The 24525-nt window shown below is 31.6% G+C and overlaps 1 protein-coding gene across 5 annotated transcripts in view; it reads left to right on the top strand.

Moving 5' to 3' along the window:
• The window catches only part of Dph6 (diphthamine biosynthesis 6), a 175701-nt gene that overhangs the window by 5022 nt on the left and 146154 nt on the right, over positions 1-24525 (top strand). For all 5 annotated transcript variants that reach the window (XM_026392269.2, XM_026392259.2, XM_026392248.2 and 2 more), the window contains exon 3: positions 2251-2444. In XM_026392269.2, coding sequence (XP_026248054.1) covers positions 2251-2444 — 194 coding nt within the window. The remainder of the gene's footprint in view (positions 1-2250; positions 2445-24525) is intronic.

Below are 24525 nucleotides of genomic sequence, written 5' to 3'. Positions count from 1 at the left end.
GATTAATGTGGATTGGTAAATGAGAGAGTTTAGCCAATATTGATTTAAAGTTATCAGGAAGTTGGAATCATTGAATGATTCATTGAATGACTTCTCCCTAAAACGAGTTATAAAAGCAACTGCAGTAAGGAATGACTGCAGAGTAGAGTTAGTTAAAAGGCATTCATGATATTGGATTTTCAATAGATAGTCTGAAAAGGCATTTATTTACATCCATGGGATGACGTGCATTTGTCATAAAATTCACAAAACCATTTCTTTAAATTTGTAGTAGGAACTTTGTGGTGTTTTAATAGAGGTACTTCAGGCAATAGTGAAGCCTTTTGGTTTTATTTGATGTCACACCCATTGTTGCTATGTAGCTTCCACTAATAAAAGTCCAAACCACAATGTATCTTAAAGTTACATTGTGGTTTGGACTAAATGAAACTTTAAAGAAAAATTATATCCTAGGTCTTTGAAGACTTTAAAATGTTTTAATTATAACAACATTAGGATATTTCTTGCTAAGAAGCTCAAATTTCTTTGAATAAATAAAAGGATAAATATATCTGTATCCCTTAACACTAATTAAGGGATACATTTAGAGATCCAGTCTAACTTTGAGAGAGAAGCTAAAAGATTTTCAGGTCATTGGCTATCTATCTCTACTTTGTAGTGGGACTAGGAGGATTTCTAATAACCACATGAGTTCCATTCTGCAAGAAGCCAGTCTGATGTGTGGGTCAGAAACCTAACCTGGTGAGCCAAAGTGCAATGGCATATGATAACAGTTTTGATTGTTGAAAGAGTACTTAAAATATCATTCATTCCTTTTGATAGGATATTTCTACATTAAGCGGAAAACTGGATTTATTTGGTATATGTTCATACATACATACATGTATATCTGTCAAAGTAATTTTTTGTAACTTTTTTAAAACATACTGTGTTACTAATATTATTTTACAACAGCATTTTCCTTAAGTCTTCTTTGGAACACAGATACCTCCATGAAATGTAAGATTTTTGTGGATAGATAAACTTACGAGATAGTTCACCCTCTTTCCCCTTATTAGAAGGCCTAAAAGAATATTAGTATGGGAAGAATTACAGAGGACATCTATTTAGCATTTTTTGTTCTCATATTTTACAAATTTATTTGACAAGGAGTCCCTCTAATAGCTATTGGTATATTATGGGATTTATATTTTACAGAACACTTTTTGGAAAATACTTTTTAGAAAATATACTTATATTACTGGATGCCTAGTATTTTAATATATGAATAAACTATAATTTTCAATCTAGTATAAATAATGAGATGATGAATATATTTATAGATAATCTTTGTGTATATTCAGTATTCCTTTTCTATAAAGTAAACTTATGAGATCCCATCTATTCCAACATATTTCTATGTTCATTTATATCACTACCATAAGATCTGATGTGACTCATTGAATATTTTATGCATATTGTTATTTGTGGAATCTTGTGACAACCAGTGATTGGGTTATTGAACAGTCTCAGTTGCCATGCTTCTGTACATACTTGCAACTATTCTATCAATATTGAATTTGTATATATTTTATTGAAGTACTAAATATAAAATACATCAAGAACATATAATTTTTTTGCAAATATTTGTCACCTATTAACTAAGTGGATATTTTATTAATAAAAGTTTTTAGTACATCTCTAATTTTGTGAATCACCTAGAATGATTTTTAAGAACTTTTATGTAATCAAAATTTGAATAAAGTAATCAAAATTTATTGGTTACATTGCTCTTTAAACATTGATGCATTTCGTTTTAAGATTTATATATAATTTTATTTGTAGTCAGTAGTATAGATGATTATTAGCACTGGTATGAAATAAATACAGCTGTGGACAAATATGCAGTTTTTTTTGGTACTAGAGTTTGAACCCCAGGGCATTCATACCAGTGAGCGACATCCTCAGTGCTTTTCATTTTTAATATTGAAACAGGGTCTTGATAAGTTGCTTAGGGCCTTGCCAAGTTGGTGAGGCTGGCCTCTGACTTGCAATTCTCCTGACTAAGCTTCCTGAGTTACTGAAATTATAGGCATTTGCCATTGCACTCAGCCAAATTTGCAATTTTTATATATTGTTTTGCCTAAATGCAGAGAGAGTCATTAAGCTTTTAAGTCTGTTGACTACTCTTCAAGCAGTAAAACCTACATAGACTTTTAAATCCACTTTATCAATTCGTTTTGCTCATTATTTCCATTTTAATTGTTTCAGTGGGATCTGATGAACTGGATAGCTACATGTATCAGACAGTGGGTCATCAAGCCATTGACTTGTATGCAGAAGCAATGGCTCTTCCCCTCTACCGCAGAACCATAAGAGGAAGGAGCTTGGATATAGGACAAGTGTACACCAAATGTGAAGGTGATGAGGTTGAAGATCTCTATGAACTTTTGAAACTTGTTAAGGTATGCAGAATGAACTTTTACATTTTTTTCAATTTAGTGTGTAACTTTGTAAATTTAAATTGCTGAATTATTTAGTAGTAAATAATTTACAACTTAATAGCCCAACTCTTCTTTGAAAGGATTTTTTATCTTTTTCAGGATAGGAAAAAAAAACTATTAATATGCCTTTATACTAAAGGATATTTAAAAATGAAACTTTAGATATAGTCTGACATCCAGGCTTGTCAAATGATATTTAAATATTTTTTTTCCTTAGGATATTGAAACCAATGGCTATTCAATTGTATTTTTAACAAATATTTTAGAATGTCTACTATATGCTCCTTGACTTGTGGTGCAAAGCACTTGGTATAGGGCAATAAACAAATCAGACCAAGGCCTGTTCTGATGAATCATACTTTCTAATGGAAGACAGAAAATAAATAAACAAATAACATCTTTTCTGTTGAAAAGTACTTTGAGAAAAATGAAGCAGAGTCAAGGAGATAGCAACTGATGGCAGGGCATGGCTGGGGAGTGGTACTATAGTTGATGATCAAGTGAGACCTTCCTCATAAGACAAAGTTTAAGTAAACCTAAAGCAAGTAGGAGACTGTACCTTGCTTAAATCTTGTGGAAGAAGTTTGAATTAAAAGTTTAAGTAATGTGTATCTGTTTGGCACTAATTAATTTCAGTAGACAAAATGTAGGAGAGAAGTATGAAGTGTGAGGCTCATGTATCTAATAAGGATTAATCTCAGTAAGGTTAATTAATGGAGATGATTTTGTCTTGAGCAGTTACCTTTTCATTTTCATTAATAGCCAACTATTCCAATACTGTTGAATGTTATCCTTAAATGTGAATTTTTATCCAGTCAGCTACAGTCAAATCATGTAAGTTATATTGATGATACAGGTATTTAGACCAATATTTCCTGGATATCTTAAAGTATTTTCATAAGGGAAAGGAAAAAAAGATTTCTTGTTTGTTTCTCTACCAGGAGACACTGCAGTTTATTTTCTCATGCTTCAGATAAGTTCAGCCTTTTCAGAATTTTTATCATGAACCTGTGTTATGAAAATTTTCTAGTCTCAAATCACTATTTCATAACAACTTTAAATTTGATACCAATTGAAGCTTAATATGAATTTAGGATTTTGATTTGAAAAATATATGAAGCATTGAAATTCTTTTAAAGTTTGCTTGATTAAAGTGGTTCTTTTGTATATCAGAAATGTTTCATTTTTATTTAAAAAACTGATAGAAAAAACAATTCTGTAATTTATTATTTAGCTATAGATAGGACAAGGAGTAGATGCTTTTCAAAGGAAATCATAGGGGAGATATATGTTAATTACAACATTTTCATTATCAAAGAAAGGTGTAGGAATAAGAGTCTGCTTTTAATAGGCATCTTTACAAAATGGTACAATTATAATTTCAACAATGTTCTCTTTGAGATGTGAAATATTGAGTGCAACTCCTGCACTTTCAAAATCTCTTTTTCAGGGTACACAGAAATTGCAGAAGAAATTTTGAAATATAAGCCAATATTACAAAATGGTAGAACTCATATTAGAAATAATTGGGTTACAATAAAAATCACAAACTTAGTAACTTTGGAGAAGCTCTGTGATAACAGCCCTGCAAGAAAAGGAAAGATAATACATTACTAATCAATTTAATTAAAAATGGCCAGATTAGTAGTAATTAAGAAGAATTTTCCCTTTTGATCCCTGCTGTCTTTGGGAAATGGATGCTTTGCCATTATCTTTATAGTAACAGTCAGTTATGACATAAATTAATGCTAATGTTAAATCTTGACAACTTCTGCTTTGGAATTTCATGCATGATAATTATAACTATAGTTGAAAGAGATGTTATCAAGTTGTCTGGTACTAAATAGTTGCTTCTTTTTCTGTATAAAAATATTAATTTTACTATAGGATATTTTAAGGACATAAATATGGGAAATATAGAGTTTTTATGAAAGACATTGTACAACCAGGCTTTTATGGCAAAATCCAAAATCCAAAATCCAAAATCCAAAATCCAAAATCCAAAATCCTGCATATTCTAATGAATAATTGAGTAATTATGGGAAAAACTAATCTAGAAAAGCTATAATTTTTCAAGTTATTTTCACTTGTCCTAAGAAAAATACAGAGCTACATTTTAATCCTTTGAATATTAATGAAGCATTGAAAACATTTAGATTTATTTTTATTTTAAACATTTATTTATTTAAGTTATGTGACTTTCATATTTAAGTTCATTTTTGTTTCTTTAGCTCTTTGCCCCATGCAAATATTAGAGCTAGTTTTTGACTGGGTGATTTTCTGTTTTACAAGGAATTTAATTTACTGATTACTGAAAATAAGAGAGGAAAACTTGGAATAATTTATAGTGTTATAAATTTTCTGTTTTTGTAGAAATTATGAAAACTAATTGAAATGTAATGAGCCTTCAGGTAACTGACAGATATATATCTCAAGCTGTTTGCAAAATTTCTGGCTTTTATGTGACTACTCTTTCTTTATTCTTTAAAATTTCTGTAATATTGAAATGTAACTTTGATTCTCAAGTAGTTTGATTTGGCATTATAGATAACCTATACTATATTCTGAAAATTCTGTAATTTGTGTGATTGTGTGAGTTTTCTTTTTAAGTTACATAAACAATATAAAAGTTTTCAAAAGACATGCATAAGCATCATATTTCTATAGAACCATAGTATCAACATATCATTTTTTTCTCCATTAGCTTGGAGCTACTTCCTCTGGCTCCGATGTCCTCTTCTTTTTTATTTCAATTTTACTTCAGTGGGATCATCTTTAAGAAACTTCTTCAGAGAGGGTACTTTCCACACCTTGTAGTTTGGAGATATTCCCATTCTGTTTGGACATTTTATTTATATGTTAACTTGAATTTAGAATTTGAGGATGAAATTAATTTTTTCCTTAAATCATTGAAAGCACTGCTCACTGTCCCCTAGCCTTTTCCTGATTCTGATCTGATTTTTGTTCATCTTTATGTGACTTGTTTTTGCTCTCTGTTAACGTTTATGATTGGGTCTTTATACTTGGTGTACCACAATGTCACAATAATGCCACGTTGAACATTGAGGGATTCTTCTCCTGAATCCCTTCCATAATTCCCTATTTAGTGGCATATCCTTGTCTTCTTTCCCTCATTGATGATTCATGGGCATGTAATCCTGGTGAAAATCAGTCACAACAGGTCATTCTTCTGGCTATAGTGATAGGTGGTTGTGTTGACCAATGTTGGTCCTAATAGAACGACACGTAGGATGATGGGTAATTGGCAGAAGATAACTCTTTACTTACACATAGAAAGATGTATGGGTATAAGGCCTAGGACTTCTTTAACTTTTTATTTCATTTTTTTTTTTTAAGAAAGATTACTTGATGTCAAATCTGACACACAAAAAATGTCAGAGCCAATGGAAGTACAGTATAAAGATTGTTCTGGGAAGTGCCCTTTCATTATTTGATAATTTGCTCCTTTTGATATATTCTCTGCTCTTTTTTTTCTGATACTCTTACTGGTCAAATATTAGAAAATTGAATCTTCCTGTGCCTTGTCTTTTCTCACATATTTTTCATACCTGAGTCTTTTTTGTACATTCTGCAAGAGTTACTTTTAAAAACTCTGTACTTTCTTATTGATTTTTAAAACATTTTAGCAATTATATTTTTCAATAGTCATGAACTATTCTTGTTCATTGATTGTTTCTTTTTTACAATAACCGTTTTCTCTTTCTTTAGGGGCAGAATTCCTACATCCTTCTTAAAATATAATTAAGAGATATTAAGTATTTCTTCACTGAAATATTAGTGTTTTCTCAGGGGTCTTTTTTCATGTTTTCCTTACTTTCGTGCTGTAGGCTTTTCTCAGATGTCCTGGTTACCTATTCAAATATATGAATAAGGAAAGAGGAAAGTTGACTATAAGTGCTTTTGATTTAGTTTTTTTAAGTCTTACATTTCATATTTGTTATACCTGGAGTATACCAAACCTAACTTTGTTCCTTTCTTGATTTTATTCTCTTCCATACAAAGAGTGGATTATAGCTTCCTGTGCTGATTTATCAGTCATCATTCTGTCATCTACTTTCTGACTCAAGAAGTTAATTAAAATCCTTTAGCATTGATGGTTCCCTCTTGTTCTTCTTGTTTTTGAGGAATTGTACCTTTGCTTTCATTTTAATGAAATCTCATGATTTAGAAACCTGTGTTAACATCATTCTAATATATTTAATATGCTTAAATTAAATTCATTTCATTTTCAGTCTTCCTTTTCGAAGTTTTGGTGTTATTCCTTTTTGTTTTTTTTCCTCTTGCAATTTCTTATCTTCATATTGACCTTAAAATTCTTCTAGTAATTTGAATAAAGTAATGTATGAATAATTGCCTTATTTTCTCTTCTTTTTTAAATGGAATATTTTCTATTGAAAGAAATATAAATAAATGACTGGTTTTATTTAAAAACTAGATTTTAATATAATGCTTTGAGGAAATATCAGTTGGCTCTTTCTTTATACTGGTTAGAATATTTTGGTTAAAGGGAAGAAAGTCACATTCAAGAAGTATTAAATGAAAAGAGAATTTATTGGCAACAATCTAAAAGGAGGTTTGGCTTCAAGTAACTAAATATAGGACCAAAATATAAAAGTCTAATTTCTTATTTTGTTGGTTTTCTGTTTCTTTTTTAGCCTCTCCTTTTTGTTGACTCTGTTCTCAGTTGAGACCTTTATAGTTAGAGAAATGTTCCCAGTTATAAGTCTTCCTGGTTCAAATCTAGTAAGAAAAGCTTTGTTTTCTTTAATACCTCAAGACTTCCTTAACCTGGCTCTTATCATTCATGAGCCAGGCATTGTTTTAAGTAAATAAATTCATTTGACTGTGCAGGCCTTGATTATCTGCCATTTCTGTAGTGAGAGATAGAGTCAAGATTACTGGGACCACATTTTCTAGGAGCAAGGAAATTGTGAATCTCCAAGTATAAATCAGGCTGGTCCTCACTACTTTTACTTTTTCTCAGTCTCCCACCTCCACCTCAACCACTACCTTTAGATCTTTAGAACCTGTAGATAATACTTCTGTGTTTTCTAAAATCTAACCCTTTGTCCCTCATTCTCACCACAACTGTTTTTTCTTATGTGCTATGCAAGTCTTCTAAGTAGTCAACTTGCCTGCAGAATTGTCCTGTACTCCAACCAGCTCTTATACCATATTGTTGTCGACTGATCTCTTACAAATGCTTGAATAACCCACATATTAGCCTGACACAGAAGACCCTTTAAGAAGAGGCCCTTGCATTCCTATGAGTCTGATCTTGGCATTCCCATATAAGCCTCTGGGATCAAGTTATAATGAACTAATTAGGTTTCTAGAAGATTGCTTTTTCAGGTCTGAGTCTTTACCTGTACCTTTCTGGATTCTTATTTCTTTGTTCTCCTGAAGATCCCCTTGTTACCTCATATCCTTTTGTGAAATCAGCTTTAATTTACCTTCTTCCTATTTCTTTAATGGCAGTTTGTCTATACCTTTACTGTGGTTCTTAGTGTATTAGGATTATTTATTTGGCTGTCTCTCTTGCTAGATTTTGTATCTGATCTTATCTTCTGAAAGGACCAATTAAAAAATGTGATCAGTGCACTTCTGTGTTATATCTCAGGTGCCTAGCAGGCTCTTAAAAAATTGTTGAACAAAATAGTTAAGTCCAAAATTTACATTTTTTTTTTTAAGTTGTAGGTGGGCATAATACCTTTGTTTGATCTATATGTGGTGCTGAGGATCTAACCCAGGGCCTCATGTGCTAGGTCCGCGCTCTACTGCTGAGTCACAACCCCAGCCCCACAAATTACTTTTTAACTAATAATTTATATAATGCTAGGGAACCACCACATTCAATATATGATATAAAACCAGTGATAAATTGATTCTGTTTGCTTTTTATCTAGAGGCTTAAGTGAATAGGCATCATAGTGAAAGCTTTCAAAATAAGGTATTTTATCAGTTTTGGCAGTGTAACCACGATCTGTACTAAGAATAATTTCCAGTTGCAGACTATCTTATGAAAATGCTGAGCAGACACTTTTCAAAATATTTTGGCATCTTTATTTTAAAAAACCTGCTTATGGCAAAAAATTACTTTGTGAGTCTCTTTTCACTTCAAATCTTGGGGGAGAAATACCCTGGTTGTTGAGTTACTTTGAGACAAATATGGAGGATTTGGAGTGGGAGAAACTTAAGGTGGCTCTTAGATTGACTTGCAAGGAAGACCCAGACATAGTGTAATTAAATAGGCATATAACCCTGTACAGATTGTTCTGGGCACTTTAACACTGCACAGCTTACCTTAAACCCTGTTATTTCCCAAGATTTTAGACATTAAAAACCTGATTCCTTGGTGTAAGAAATTCTTTTCTAGTATTGATTCTGGCTCCAAATAGGAAAAGTCTGCATTACAACAGACCAGTGTCATTTTTACTTCCAGGTGCAGTTTTATTGAGGCTGTGCCATTTCTGGCCCTTTCAGAGGATAAGATCAGATACACATGATAGAAAATCTGTTTGACAATAAAATTCTGGAACATATTTTGTAATTCTTATAGGTCCTAAACTTATTACAAATCCAGAGTCTTCATCTATAGATTCCTCTTAAAGCCTAGAAAATATGACTTTCTTCTTTTTTGGAAAAACTCATTCTGTCTCCTCAATCTTGGATCTTTCTTCACTTTTATTACTCTTTGCATGTATTTGTTATCTATAAACATACATATTCTTTCTGTTTATCTTTTTTCCTGATTCAGTGTGTTGTAGTTTGAATGTGACTTGTGCCCCAAAAGCTAATTTGTGAGACAATGAGAGAATGTAAGAAGGTTAGAAGGAGAAATTATTGGGTTATGAGAGCCTTAACCCAATCACTGAATTAATCCTCTGGTGGGATTAACTGAATGCTAACTCAAAGGCAGGTAGGGTATGGCTAGAAGATACAAGTCATTGAAGGAATGCCTTTAGGATATTTATTTTGTGTCAGGCAAGTGGAGTCTTTTGCTGCTTCTTTGTCATCATGTGAGCCACTTCCCCCAGCCATGCTTTTCCACTATCATTTTCTGTCTTACCTTGAGCCCTGAGGAATGGAGCTGGCCTTTTATGGACTGAGACCTCTGAAACTATGAGCCCTAGATAAACTTTTCCTCCTAAAATTGTTCTTGTCAAGATACTTTGGTCACAGCAATGAAAGAGCTGACTAAAACACAGTGCATCTCAATTTACCAGTTGACTTTCATACCCTGTATTCCTTTCCTCTACAAACTAGATATTATTCTATTTAATCATCTACCTTATATTTGAAAGTGTGTTGAGTATGTTTGACTTTTCTTTTTTTATGCTTTCCAACTCTGGTATTATGTCCTGTTGGCTCCCCCTACACCCGCCCCTGAATATGCTACTATTTATTTTCAAAGAAACCTTTCATAGATGTCTGGAGTTGTGTTGTCTGAAGTGCTAGATATGTTTCTGTCCTATAGTCTTTTACCTCATTTCTAGACGTAATTTACCCTGTCTTTACTATATTCTTGATTAAATGACAGGGAACACATTACCAAGATCAATTCCTTTATTGTTATCTTTTCATACTTTTGAAACAGGACTTTATTAGTGGTCATACAACAATATGATATATCTTAAAATTTTATCTTTTATGTTGACTTGCCTTTTTAAATGGGAAATTCTTCAATCTGTAAATACATAGTGTCAATCATAAAATAGTCATACAACAAGTGATATGCCTAAATATTTATTTGTAGTAAATTTTTTTAGTAAGAGGTGCTTTAATAAGATTTTTTTCTGTGATATATAGATGTGAGAAAATACTGAGTACATCAAAATGATGTCCCACTTGATTTTGACTGATTATCTTTTACCTTTATTACTCCTATAGACTTTTTATGTCTTTATTCAGAAAACATTAATTCAAAACATATTAATACTAGAGAATAAAAAAGTTGTATGAGACATAGTTTCTTTTTTTTATTGTTTGTATTCTTTTTTTTTATTGTTGGTCGTTCAAAACATTACATAGTTCTTAATACATCATATTTCACAATTTGATTCAAGTGGGTTATGAACTCCCAATTATACCCCATATACAGATTGCTGAATCACATCAGTTACCCTTCCATTGATGGATAAAAAAAATGTGGCATTTATACACAATGGAGTATTACTCTGCATTAAAAAATGACAAAATCATAGAATTTGGAGGGAAATGGATGGCATTAGAGCAGATTATGCTAAGTGAAGCTAGTCAATCTTTAAAAAACAAATACCAAATGACCCCTTTGATATAAGGGGAGTAAACAAGGACAGGGTAGGGACAAAGAGCTTGTGAAGAAGATGTACATTAAACAGGGATGAGAGGTGGGAGGGAAAGGGAGTGAGAAGGGAAATCGCATGGAAATGGAAGGCAATCCTCAGGGTTATACATAAGGACATATAAGAGGAAAGGAGGGGTAAGACAAGATAATACAAATGGAAGAAATGATTTACAGTAGAAGGGGTAGAGAGAGAAAAGGGGAGGGGAGGGGAGGGGAGGGGAGGGGGGATAGTAGAGAATAGGACAGACAGCAGAATACATCAGAGACAAAGTTTCTTTCCCCCATAGACCCCTAAGAGATAAGATACATGCATAGAGAAACTAATACAAGATACAGTTGCCATAAGAGTGCTTAGTCAGAGGGTTATAGAGATTCAGACTAGAAAATATCAGGAGAGGAATCAGAAAAGGCCTTACAGGGTAAGTCATGTGATATTCTTAAAGGTTGTTTGTATTTTTAAAGAGGCAGGTATAACAGAATAGTTAACAGAAAGTTGCAAATTAAGGGCAGATTTTAGCCAAAGTCATGGAAGCAGGAAATCATGAGATATTATGGGACTATAAAGTGGTTCAATTTGGGTAGCATTCAGAGTTTGAGGAGTAGGGAGAATATTTCTGTAAAGGTTGATTGAAACTTAAAAAGAGAGTGTCTTAAATTTTAGGTCAGAAATCTCAGTAAATGGAAAGCTGTTGTAGTAGTATTTTCCAAACTCAATTTTGTGGGTCACACCAATTAAAAAAAAAAAATTTGAAAACTAGAATAAAATAGAAAATATCAAGGTGCATTATACATAATAAATAATATGAATTATTCTTTTGTGTAACATTCAGTGTTTGTTTTTCAATTTAATTTTTATTGTATAGATTAATGGAATTTACTGTGATATTTCATGCATACATACATCTACCTTTCTTCTACCTGCACCCTTTCCAGTCCCTTGTATTCCTCTTCTTTCAGGATGATTTGTTTGTTTATTTTCTTTTTAAATTGTTACATATGAAAAAGAACATGAAATACTTGTTTTTCTGTGTTTGTTATTTTGCTTAATCTGATTCCTTCAGTTATATACATTTTGCTACAAATGACAGAATTTGTTCTTCATTATGGCTGAATAATACTCCATTGTACATATATATACAACATATTTTCTTTGTCCATTCATCTTCTGATGAGCACCTGGACTGATTTCATACCTTATCTATTGTAAATATTTCTTCAGTAAACATGGGTATGCAGATAACTATTTGGTATGTTGATTTCATTTCTTTTGAATATATATACAAAAGTGGGATAAATGGAACATATGGTAGTTCAATTTTTAGCTTTGGAGGAGTTACCATTTTCTCCATTATAATATTACTAATTTCCATTGCCATTAACAGTGTGTAGGCATTCTTTTTTCCTTCTTATTCTTGCAAGCACTTGCTAAATTTTATTTTCTTGATAATAGTCATTATAACTGGAGTGAGGTGGTATCTTATAGCTTTAATTTGCATTTCCTTAATGGCTAATGATATTGAACATTTTCCCCTATTTGTTGACCATTTGTATTTCTTATTTTGAGAAGTGCCTGTTCAGATTGATTATTTTTCAATTGGATTACTTGATTTTTTTTTGGTGGTGTTTTTGAGGTCCTTGTGTATCCTGAATATTACTCCTTGGTTGAATGAATAGTTGGCAGATATTTTCTCCTACTCTGTAGTTGTCTTTTCATTTTCTTCATTGTTTTCTTTGTTGTGCAAAAGCTTTTAAATTTGATATAATTCCAATAGTCTATTTTCAGTTTTGTACCCTGTGATTTTGGGTTAGATCTAAAAAATCATTGCCTCTACTAATGTCTTGATATATCTCTATTATGTGGTTTTTATATTTTCAAGCCTTATATTTAGATCTTTGATTCATCTTGAGTTGGTTTTTATACAGGTAAGAGATGGGGGTTAATTTTCAGTCCTGTACATATGGTATACTTTTACAAGCACCATTTATTGAAGATGCTCTCCTTTCTATAATATATATATTAATCACTTTTGTTGAAAATCAGTTGTATGAATATATGTGGATTTATTTCTGGATCCTTTATTCTGTTTCATAGGTTCATATGTGTCTTTTCATGCCAATGCCATGCTGCTTTGTTATCAGGGCTCTCTTAGTATATCTGGAAATAGGGTATTATCATGCTTAGAGCTTTGCTGTTTCTGCTCAGGATATCTTTGACTATTTGCGGGTATTTTGTGCCTCCATGTGAATATTGAGATTTTTTTCTAGGTCTGTGGAGAATGTCATTGATATTTTGACGTAGATAGCATTGAATCTGTTGGTTACTTTGGGTAGTATGGGATTTTAACCGTGTTAATCCTTCCAACCCGTGAACATGGGAATTCTTTCCTTTTTTAAAAAATATTTATTTATTTATTTATTTGTGTGTGTGTGTGTTAAATTTCTTTCATCAGTGTTTTGCAATTAGCATTGTAGAGGTCTTTCATTTCCTTGGTTAAATTTTTTCATACATGTTACATATATACACATATATACACAAAAAAATATGTGTGTGTATATATATATATATATACACATACACACACACAGCAATTGAGAATGGGATTGTTTTCAGGATTTCTACTGATTTTATATGTTGATTTTTGTATCCTTCAACATTTCTTAATTTGTTTATTAGTTCTAATAACCTTCAGGTGATCTCTTTAGTGTTTCTACATATGAAATCATATGATCTGCAAACAGGCTTAATTTGGCATCCTCCTTTCCTATTTATGTGCCATTTATTTCTTTCTCTTGCCTATTCCTCTGACTAAAACTTCCAGAACTCTATTGAATGTGTGTGGCAAGGGAGTGTGTCTGTGTGTGTGTGTGTGTGTGTGTGTGTGTGTGCATACATATGCATTATGTATATGCTAGGATGTTAAATTATATTATCTTATTGTTAGACAAGTTCTTATAGTTAAATAAAATTGAAAACCACTACCCTGAAGAATTTGCAAAGGAATGATATAGAATTGTAGAGTTGGAAGGTAACTTTATGATCATCAGATTGAATTACTAATAAGGCAAGAAATAGATTAGAGAAGTGCAATTCTACAGATACAGGGTTCAAACTGAAAAATAGGCTAACTGAAAGGTTATATATAAAGATAGCAACTGGGGGAACAAGAATGGGAAAAGTAAACAGAGGACATTAAAGAAGAATTTATAGGATTTGATGATGGTATTGAAATTTTAACAAGCAATCTGTATAAGATACCTGTAAAATAGTTCCATGGCCGATTTATACAGCTTTCACTGGGCAACATTGATAATCAAAGTGAATTATGATATTTTATCTTTTTTCCTAAAAGCACCTAATGTTGATTCATAGAAGGAAGCAAAGTATATATTAATGTATTTTAATATAATAATAACCCGGGCTGGGGATGTGGCTCAAGTGGTAGTGCGCTCACCTGGCATGTGCGCGGCCGGGTTTGATCCTTAGCACCACATACAAACAAAGATTTTATGTCCGCCGAAAACTAAAAAATAAATATTAAAAAAAAAAATAAAATCTCTATAGGGTCTGTAGCCGTTGAGGCATCAGATCAGACTAAAACTAGTTTTGGTTTATAAATTTATTGACCCCTTATATTTTACGTGTGGTATCTCTCAGCCTCTGTAATTTATCTTACAAACTCCTGCAAAGTTCATCTTTCTAAAAGGTAGATCTAATCACATTTCTCTCTTCAGCAGAAATCGTCATTGCTTACTACTGATTTGTTAGGAGCCCTGGAATGACTTTAATTTATCTTCTGTTTTTTCCCAGATTCCCCTACAAGGAACCTATGTTCCACCTAAACTAGACTTTTGTCAGAATTTGTTCTTCATTTCATTTAGAAACTACCTCTGCTTTTCAACTCCTTTTTTTTTTTGCATATCATCTTCCTGATAGCATTTTTAATTCACCCTCATTGAGAACAAAATGAGAACCTTTGTAAGTTTTTTTAAAAAGATGCTATATAAATTAATTTATTTTGTAGTTTTTTTTTTTTTAAATTATGTCAACCTAATGTCAGTCTTGGGTCTTTTTTCTCCTTTCTTTCAAAATAATTCAGTAAAGTTAAGTCATTTTTCTCATTGCATACAAAGTTCTATTAGGGTATTAATATTAAATAGTTGCTGCAAGTGGGCATTGAGATCAGTGTAATTCTTCTTGGCTTTATTAGTAAGTTAATGCAGAGAAGAAAAAGAATAGTCATTGTTCAAATTGTGAAGTTTTAATGGGGACAAATTTATATTATAGATTGAATTGAATTTATCCTTCTACATTTGTTGCTTATAATTTTGACCCTCCTGAGTCATTTTTATACTCTCTCAGTCATGTAATTCAGCTTTCCAAGACACATGTTGAACTCATTTCCTTATGTGAGTAAAACTGGGGAATGGACTTTTTAAAAAGGAGATAAAGAGGTGAACCCAAAGATGTCAAAGATTGCAATTTAATACATGCTTTTGTCCATTAAAATTTATTTTGGCATATTCTTTTAGGATTTAGCATCATGTTTGTCTTTAAAACTAAGCAGTGCATTTTCTACTAACTTATTTGTAAAAAACCTCTAGTCATTTCTTCCATTTGAAAGTTAGATGAACTGAGGTTAGAGGATTTAGACTTACCAAAGAGCATTTGAAAAGTTAAAAGATTTTAAAAATGGCTTTTTGGAAATTCAAAAGTGGTAGAATGGAGCTCTATACTCCTGTATGTAAATCCCTCTCACCACCTGCAGAATTATATCATACTTATTTATAGCATTCTACAGTGCACACAGAGTAATTACTTCCTATACTGGCTCAAATGGGCAGTTGTTAAATAGGCTGCAAAGTTGAGCCTATCTAATCTTGCCAACGGGCAGTTAATTTGGATCTTCTTAGATATTTCTAAAAATACATTAAAAAATCAGAAGAAGTTAAAAACTATTATTCACTAATTTCTCTTCTTTGTGAAGTCTTCTTTGCTACCTTCTACGAGATTTATTATGGAGCCACTGAAATTGTTTTAAGATAAGTTTCTTTGTTGTCTCTTTTCTAGGAAGTACTATTACAGGGAGGTAGAGAAGGGAGAATCTTCATCATTTGGTAAATAATCCATGCTCTTACTTTTTGAACATTTTATAATTTAGTTCCTTCAAACATTTTTATTGGTCTCATAGCCAGTTTTGTATTGACCTTAATGAAATCTTATCCAAGTTCTTCTAACTTTGAGTGGTCATGTGAACTGAACTTGATAATAAAAAGCTAATATGAATGAAGCTCATGCTAATGAGCTTCAATATAGGATTCACAGAGTAATAAATTCAAATGGCAAAAAAAAAAATGTTCAGTTTCACTAACTCAAAATGCAAGTTGTCACTTTGGAAGGAATAAGAAATGATGTTGGTTTTGGAAAACTGGGTGCTCTTATGTGCTACCAGGAACCCTATAAATTGGTTCAGCCTTTCTGTTAGGTAATTTGACAGAACTCATCTGACAAAAATATATACCCCTTTTACCAAGCAATTCACTTTGGGGAATTTATACTAAAGAAATAATTAAAGATATACTTGAAAATTTAGAAGTAATTAGTGATCTAAATTATGATATATCTATTTAGTGGAATGCTATATAGCATAAAAAGAAAGTTGCATCTGTATATGTTATTAAGAGAAGGAATCAGATTACCAAGTACTCTGTATAATAACATATTTTAAAAAAATATTTTTAGTTGTAGATGAACACAATACTTTTATTTTATGTATTTATTTTCATATGGTGCTGAGGATTGAACCTAGTGACTCATATGTGCTAGGCAAGTGCTCTACCACTGAGCTACAACCCCAGCCCTATAATAACATTTTTGTAAAATGGTATTTATATAATAATATTCACAAATATATGAAAGATGTATTTTAAATCTTTGTGTGGACAGTATTAAGAATACTTATATAATTTTTGCACAACTGAGTTTTTAAATATTTTTCTTCTAATGAGCATTTTTTTTCTTTCTAGGCTTCTTTGTTGAAGGTTTGTTTGCTATTTAATAACTCCCAGAATGGTATAGGGGAAAGGAAACTTGATAATCAACAGGATGTTAGCCATTCCCTAGGTCCTTTCTGAAGGTTCATGAGGCATCTGTTTTTCTTTCAGAGGTGGTTCTTAAATGCTGTGTTAGAGAGATTTTTTAAAATTTATTTTTAATTTTAATTAACTAATTAATTAATTTTGCTACAACAAATGTCTAGTATTTTCTAAATAAGAAAACCGGTGTTCCAGTTAGGTACTTCGCTCACATGCTGTTGTGTTAATACTGAATAAGCAGAGACAGCCTGACTGGTGGTGAAAGATGGGAAGCCAGCCTCAGGGCTTTTTCTGGTCAGTCCTAAACCTCTGATTGCCACGTTTTCCTAATTTCCCGTTTCCAGGGCATCACTAGAGTGACCTTGCTTGCTGAATATGATGCTCTGAATCTCCCAAGATTTTCACATGCATTTGCAAGTGGGCAAGCCAGGCAATTGTTTACAGGACTCCAAATGAACTGTGCACTCACAGCAAGTTTGATAAACACACATTTCCTCCTTTTATCAGTGAGATTGCAGAATGTGAAGTATGAGTTTCCAGTTTTACTCATTCCCCTCAACCTTTTCCTGTTTAAAAAGACATACTAATTAGATACTGATCTGTCCCTGTTTTTCATTCTGCTTACTGGTAGTTGAAGGCTTATCCCAATACTTACCTAGGCAAGGTTTGGCAAACCTTCAAAAATATTCAACTTAAAGGAGAATCATCCCAAGCAATGTAATGTGAGCACTAATTAAGAGTAATGACTGCTAATCACTTTGCTTTTTATTCTCCTTTAGGAGCACTGCTATTATCCAATGTAGTTAAGTGAAATGCTTGTATATGAATCAACAATGCTACATCCTTTTAGCAACTATGCTCATAATCAAGCTTTGCATAAATTAGTTAACCAAAACTGATTTTAATATGCTATGTTTCTACAATAGTAAACTAAAATATCCAGTTAAAAATCCTGAATATTAAAAAGACATTACCTGATTTTTTTTTTCACATTCTATGGTAGATCAAAAACAGTACTGCAAATACATTTTTTTCATAGTTTATGATAGTTTCTTTTAAATTTCTTTGAGACTACATGTGAGTCGTCTTAGTCACATTAGCACTTTGATTCTGTTATATTTGTTTTATTAGATCAATAAAAGCCAATAGGTTTATGTTTAATTTTTCTGAATTTGTGTATTATCTTCCTAGAGGATCTTACAGATTTTTAAAATTATATAGACCATTTATATAAACATGAGTTCATAGGATTGTGCATTCAACATTCATTAAATAAGGGTTGTCTTATTATGTTTAGTATATTATAAGACCATTATAAAAGCTTTCTGTTTACTTACTTGCATTGAAAATACCTACAGACTGTCTGGCCTCAGGAGGAGACGAAGCAAAACCCATAAATTAATAATTTAAGGGAGCAATGTGAAGTACCATTTTGGTTAAGTTAATAAGTTAAAGGCTAGAGTCAGAACTAGAGACTTTAACAGTCCTTTACTTTTGACTTTTATTGGCTGAAAATAACTTGTTAAAGTGGGGCTTTTGTAATAAAATGAAATCTACATACCATCTAAAGCCCCTTCCCCTCCTTTTGAATTATAAGAGGGTTGACATATTATTGAGGAATTTTTTACGCTTTCACAGTTTTGCACTTTGAGTGAACTTTGATTTCAGAGAAGGTGCTAATCTCTCTGGAAGTCTAAGAGTGACAAAATGTGTTGCATACTGTTTTTCTAGGTAATTTGGAATTTTATATTAGAGGTCTCAGTTTTATGATGGTACCTGTATTAATGTTAATCTGTTTACTATGTGAGGGTAGTGGTCTGATTTGTGTTAATGGGGTGTCTTCCTTTCTCATTTTATATATTATTTCTAATTTGTTGGGCCATAGTTTTACAATTCTCATGGCTAATATGTTTCTCTAGAGATTCAGTAATTCAGAACATTATTTTTAAATTTTCCAAATGAAAAAATTTGATTTTCCTTTTCCTTTTATTTTATTTATAGTGTAAAAGATTAAAATTTTGGTGAATAAACAAGTGGAAAAATTTAAATAGTAATGTAATAGAAGCTTTATGTTGTATGTACTGGTCTTATTGTTTATGTTACAAACATGTACTAAAAAACCCTTTTGCACTGCATTTTATTGAATTTAGGTTCAAAGAATTATAACAGGAATGATGTAACAGAAAATATATGGAAGTTTAATTAAATGCTATTGATATGTATTACAAGATTCTTGAGTACTATTGTATGTAACATTTATTTTACATCATGGTACTGTTGCACAGTTAGTAGCCCTAAATGTGTAAATTTGAAGAAGAACTTGCATTTCTGTTTTGCTTTGAGTGTGTGTTAAATTTTTTTTTTTTAAAGGTGAGGATTTCAGTTTTCTTTTTTTTTTTTTTCCATTGTGTTTACTTACATGTGAGAATGATTGATCTGTAGCTGTCATTTTACCCAAAAGGGGGACAAATGGAGTTGGCCTTTTAGACAAAAGTATGCAAACAGACTACATTCTTTCTCTTGATAGAATTATGGAAAGATTGCATGAGGTGCCACATTCATTTTCCTATTGATTGTGAAGAGGATTCTGCAATGGGGTGCTGTTTCCAATGGATAAGAAGGTGTTATGATTAGTTACCTTTCTCATGAAAGTACTACAAAAGGAAATGCAAAATGTGTCCAGTGCAGTGTTCTCAATTTGACAGTTGTTTTTGCTAAGTTTTTTTTTTCTCATCGAAGTCTGGCCTATTTTTGAAAAACATACATTTTGGATTTTAGGCTTAGTAATTTCGATGCATTTTACCCTTTAGAGAAATTATAGACTTTTCTTTTTTTAAAAAGACTTCTATTGTAAAGCTTCAAAGCTGATGCAACAGTGCCCTCTATAGTCTTTTAGCCAACAGTAGCTAGATGTAGATGATTTTGAATATTCAGGTAAGCAAGATAATTTTAAATTTAATTTTTGCTCAGACAAGAGACCCCTTTTTCTTAAGTAGACATTCTTGGTTTTCACTAGCAGCTTTACTTTAAACAAAGAAAACAAAAGACCATTCTGAGTTTTCATTAAGGATTATTGGCTACCTCTTGTTTTACCCAGTGGTAAATCTCAAGTTTTATCAAACATTCATCATAGTAATTTGAGATACAAGGAATCTTACAGGCTGCACTGTCTCTTCATGAAATATCTTTTTGAAGTTGAACTCCAATAAGAGTATTTAAAAATAATTTAGCTCCTTTATACTTGTTTCTTTTATTTAATTAGAATCTGAGTAGGCTGCCTAGACTTAACTTTTACTTGTTCCTGAATTGGATAACCTGGGCTTTTTACATGACATTATTTAAATTCAAACCCAGAGAGTTACACAATGACTAAAGTATTTGTCATTCATTAGCGTCAATTTAAATTTTAGATTTCCCTTCTTCTCTTCTTTGATTAACTACTTGAACATGTGGATAGCTAAGTTTTTCATTGTAAAATACAACTAGATGTTAAGTTATTAATTGTTAATACAAGTAGGCATTATGTTTAAATATGATTAGAAGTGAAGATAGACCTGAATCAAGTTTATTTTGCTTTGGAAAGTATTCTAGTAAAAAGTATGGACTGAAGTCCTAATTTCTTCATGTGTTGACTATGTAATGTTGAACATATTTTCAAACTTTTGAGGCTGCTTTCTAATCTGCAAAATGGGAATAGAAAAGCCTGTCTTTTGAGTTTTTATGAGGCATTAGAGATGCTATATATAAATTGGCCAGGTCATTAAAAATGCTCAAAAGATAACTATATTTTAAATATTAAAATACAAAGGTAAATGGCTTTGTTTTATGCAAGGAAATTTTAATATAAAATCAAGAATACATTTAATGTACTTCACATTTTTAAAAATTTGATCTGGCAACTTCTAGTGACTTATGTGAATCTCAAAGTTGGCATAGCATTTCTTGGTAATGTACAAATTAGATGTGCATTTACTTTCAACTCCCTTCAGACCTCATTTCCAAAAGTCTTAAACAGACCATTTCTATAAATTTTATTTTAATAGGCATGTATGTTCAAACCAAAATATGGCAGTATGTAAAAACTGATAATAAATAGAGAAGAAGAAACAGAAATCATACATTTTTCTCCTTTACAGTATCAGGGAATACTTAGGATACGTTTTCATTTACCCATATTCTTAGTAGTCATGTAGAGACCTTATTCATGTTTTGTAGAAAAATGGCTTTTACTTTTTATACCAGCTGCAACAAATAACTGATATGTAAAATAGATGAAAGTGAATTTTAGCTGGATGAAGTGAAGATGGGGGCATAGAGAACCTCTTCTTCCAGGGAATAAAATTTAAAAGCTCTACTGGTACTGTCCTGTTTTTGTGTGTTTTGTTGATAGATAATACTCCTTTTGTGTTTATAAGATCTTTGTTTTACTTTTAATTTACAGTAACTATTTCTGTGCCTTGTACATAAAATATGCTCAATTAATATATGCTGAATACAAAATTTTTCAAAAATCATGGCTTCTTTTATTGCTATATAAGATGGGAATATCACAGTTATAAAAATGTACACTTTAACAAGGCTGTGTAATATTAAAGTAATTATTTCTCTGTGAACCATTTAAAACAAGCATACCTCCAGCATAATTATCAATTTATTTTTTAATTAGGCAAATTATTTGGTTACAAACATTAATAGAAGATGAATAACAAAATATTCAGAACTTACCTTCAAGGTGATTAAAAGTTGTATTCCACAAAGATGGTTTAGCTAAAGATTCAAACATTTCAGATAACCCAATGATAAAAATCATCATACATAAAAAACTTCTGAATTGAATTTTTTCAATATTGAATGAATTTTTGTTTTTATTATAAAGTTCTTTTTGTGTTTCATATTGATTTTGAGTAAGTTTGAATGCAATTCAGTAAACCCTGTTTTTTTTGTATATATCTCTTGAGTTAAAATTGAGACCCACAGAAGCATCTTTTTTATCATTGTAAAGAAACCAATGTTTTAAACAAATAGAATGAAACAATAACAAGAACTTAATAAATACAAATATTATATTTTTTAAAAAATAATGACATTGACCAAGAAACACGTTTAAATTCTTGCTTTATAAGAATGACAAGAGAGTGTCTACCAAAAAAAAAAAAAATGGAATAAAGTAGTTTTTCTTTCCAATGAGAGTACCAAATTAAGACTCTGCTTAATTAAAATAGTGATAAATGTAGATTACATTACTGAAGACAGTGAAATACAGCTGCTCTATCTAGTGAGAGCCTGTATAATTTACCAAGACTGTACAAAGAAGCAATGGAGCAGCCACTGCAGACTGTTAGAGGAAATGTCCTGTTTATTCTACATACATTTCTTTTTTTAATTAAAATGTCAATAATAATTTTATAGTAGTCCTCAAAAAAAATCCTTGAATTTTTTTCAAGGTGGTAGGATAGGAGATGAGATTATTACTGCTGCTGAATGAAACAGATTAAACCTTAGGAAAAAAATAGCATGCTATTATTTTTATCAATTCACTGTCTTTATTATAAGTTGATTTTGAATTATGTGATTTTTTTTTCCCCGTGAGTCTTACAAGAGAGAAATGTGATAAAATCTTTGAATATGCATTTTATTTAAAAATCTTTTGACACCAACAAGCAAGACTTGGGTGGAGCCAGTAATACTATTACAAATAAAGGTGTAAGTATGTCTCAAGACACCTGAGTAGGTATATCAGGATCAGCTGCAGCTGGGTGGTTCTCCCCCACTCCAAAACTGTTTTGTGATGAGGAATATTGTTGTACTTGAGTGAGGGAAACCAGCAAGTGTCTGGAGATCAAGAAAGTGATTGACAAACCCCTGTCACAGTGCATATTTTCTTCCTTTCATGATGACCAATCATGCTTTCTTAATTCAATATATTTAAGAAAATGAATCCTGCATTTAACAAGAAATGTTGTTTTTTGTTTGTTGCCTTCAGAGAAAAAATAGGTACTCTGGGGTTAGATTTGCCCATGCTTTAGGTGCCTACCATGTGGAATGACCTTGGTTTAACTTTTTATTGGCTTGACTTTCACATTTCTAAAGTAAAATTAGTAAAAGTATCTTATCGAAAGATTATTGTGAGCATTTAATGAAATGTGTAGAAAAGTTCATAAGGGAAGCATCAGTAAAGGTTAACTTACATTATTATTTGTCACTAGGTAAAATACTTGATTCTTGCAATGAGCATTGCTCAAACTTAACTAACTTCATAATTATTGTGTATCATGGTTTATCTGTTGATCTGGTTCTTGAGAAGTTAGCTATGTTGTTCTGTGCATTGTGTGGTGGAAATTCTGCTAATTTTGCTCTGGTATATATGATCTCAAACCTTGTGCATTTCAATATTTGCCTTGACTTTACTCTAGCTTCATATAGGCTGCAGTTAATGTAATATTTTCCAGATTTCATTTTCTAAATGATCTTACAGATGACCGCCTACTAAAACTTGTTAACTAGGAAAGCTTTGTAAGGCAGAAAAAAGACACATAACTGGGACTTTGAAAAGTTATATGAGAAAACAACATGAAGAAGCACTTAAGAGGATTTTCTCCTGTACGCTATTCTTTTTTAGCTTCAATAAAATGATAAATGAAATAGGTGTGAAGATAAGAAATCTCATGCTATGTGATCATTATTTGTAATGATTACACATTCCATGAGTTGTAGGATGTTAACATAAATGTATTTTATTTTATTTTTTTATCTTGGTGTGTTCTGGTCATTTTTCTAAGTGCTAGAGATGTAGCTGATTAAGGCACAGATATAGATGATTGTCTGTCTCAAAGACTGAGCATTGAATTTTAAGGCAGAATATTGCTGCTATGAACTAATCAAAAATATTATTAGTAGTGAATTATTTTCTCTTTTAAAAATACTGCACATTTCTTTGTGCTTTCCTCCTTGTTCATGACATGGTGACCATCCTTCCTTATCTGACCAGTATTACTAAGTTTGTCCAATGCTCAACTCCATAAGGGCATTTGCTCTGTCTGTGCCTGTTTGGGGAATTATGATTCTTAATTTAGCTTATAATTTTAAGCAATACCTTGAAATAATTTATCAGTTCATTCTTAACTAGTTTAAACTCTAGGATTTTTCCAGAGATTAGTTCAGTTTTTCTCCTGGTCCTCTCCAACAGAGAGTAGATAGTTACATATTAACATCATTTTTTCAGGGATTCCACTAAGGTAACACTATAAGGTGTTTGCCTAAGTGAAGTCATGATTAAGAAATAAATCAAACTTATATTTCAGTTTATACTGAGTTTATGGATCAGAAACTGTTCACTTTCCTCTTTTAAATCACTTGTTTTGGAAAGCCAGACACCACTTCTTATTTGTAGATCCATCATCTATGTCAGATATCTTTACTGTTATCATGGACTAGATTCTGTTAAAGACTTGGTAACATTCTGTAAAATTTTAGGCTAATATCATGGTGTCTTGTTTGGGATGGAGTTCTTGAACATTACACAAGAATTTTGTCTGAAACTTTGAGTGGCTTCGTTTATCCTTCATGTTCTTTTATCTTGCATACGATTTCTTCTTGAACTGT

This window comes from Urocitellus parryii, chromosome 6 (genome assembly GCF_045843805.1).
Source record: "Urocitellus parryii isolate mUroPar1 chromosome 6, mUroPar1.hap1, whole genome shotgun sequence".
NCBI classification, from domain to species: Eukaryota; Metazoa; Chordata; class Mammalia; order Rodentia; family Sciuridae; genus Urocitellus; species Urocitellus parryii.
The sequence above is the reverse complement of the archived record's forward strand: the minus strand, read 5'-3'. Positions and strand labels throughout refer to the sequence as shown.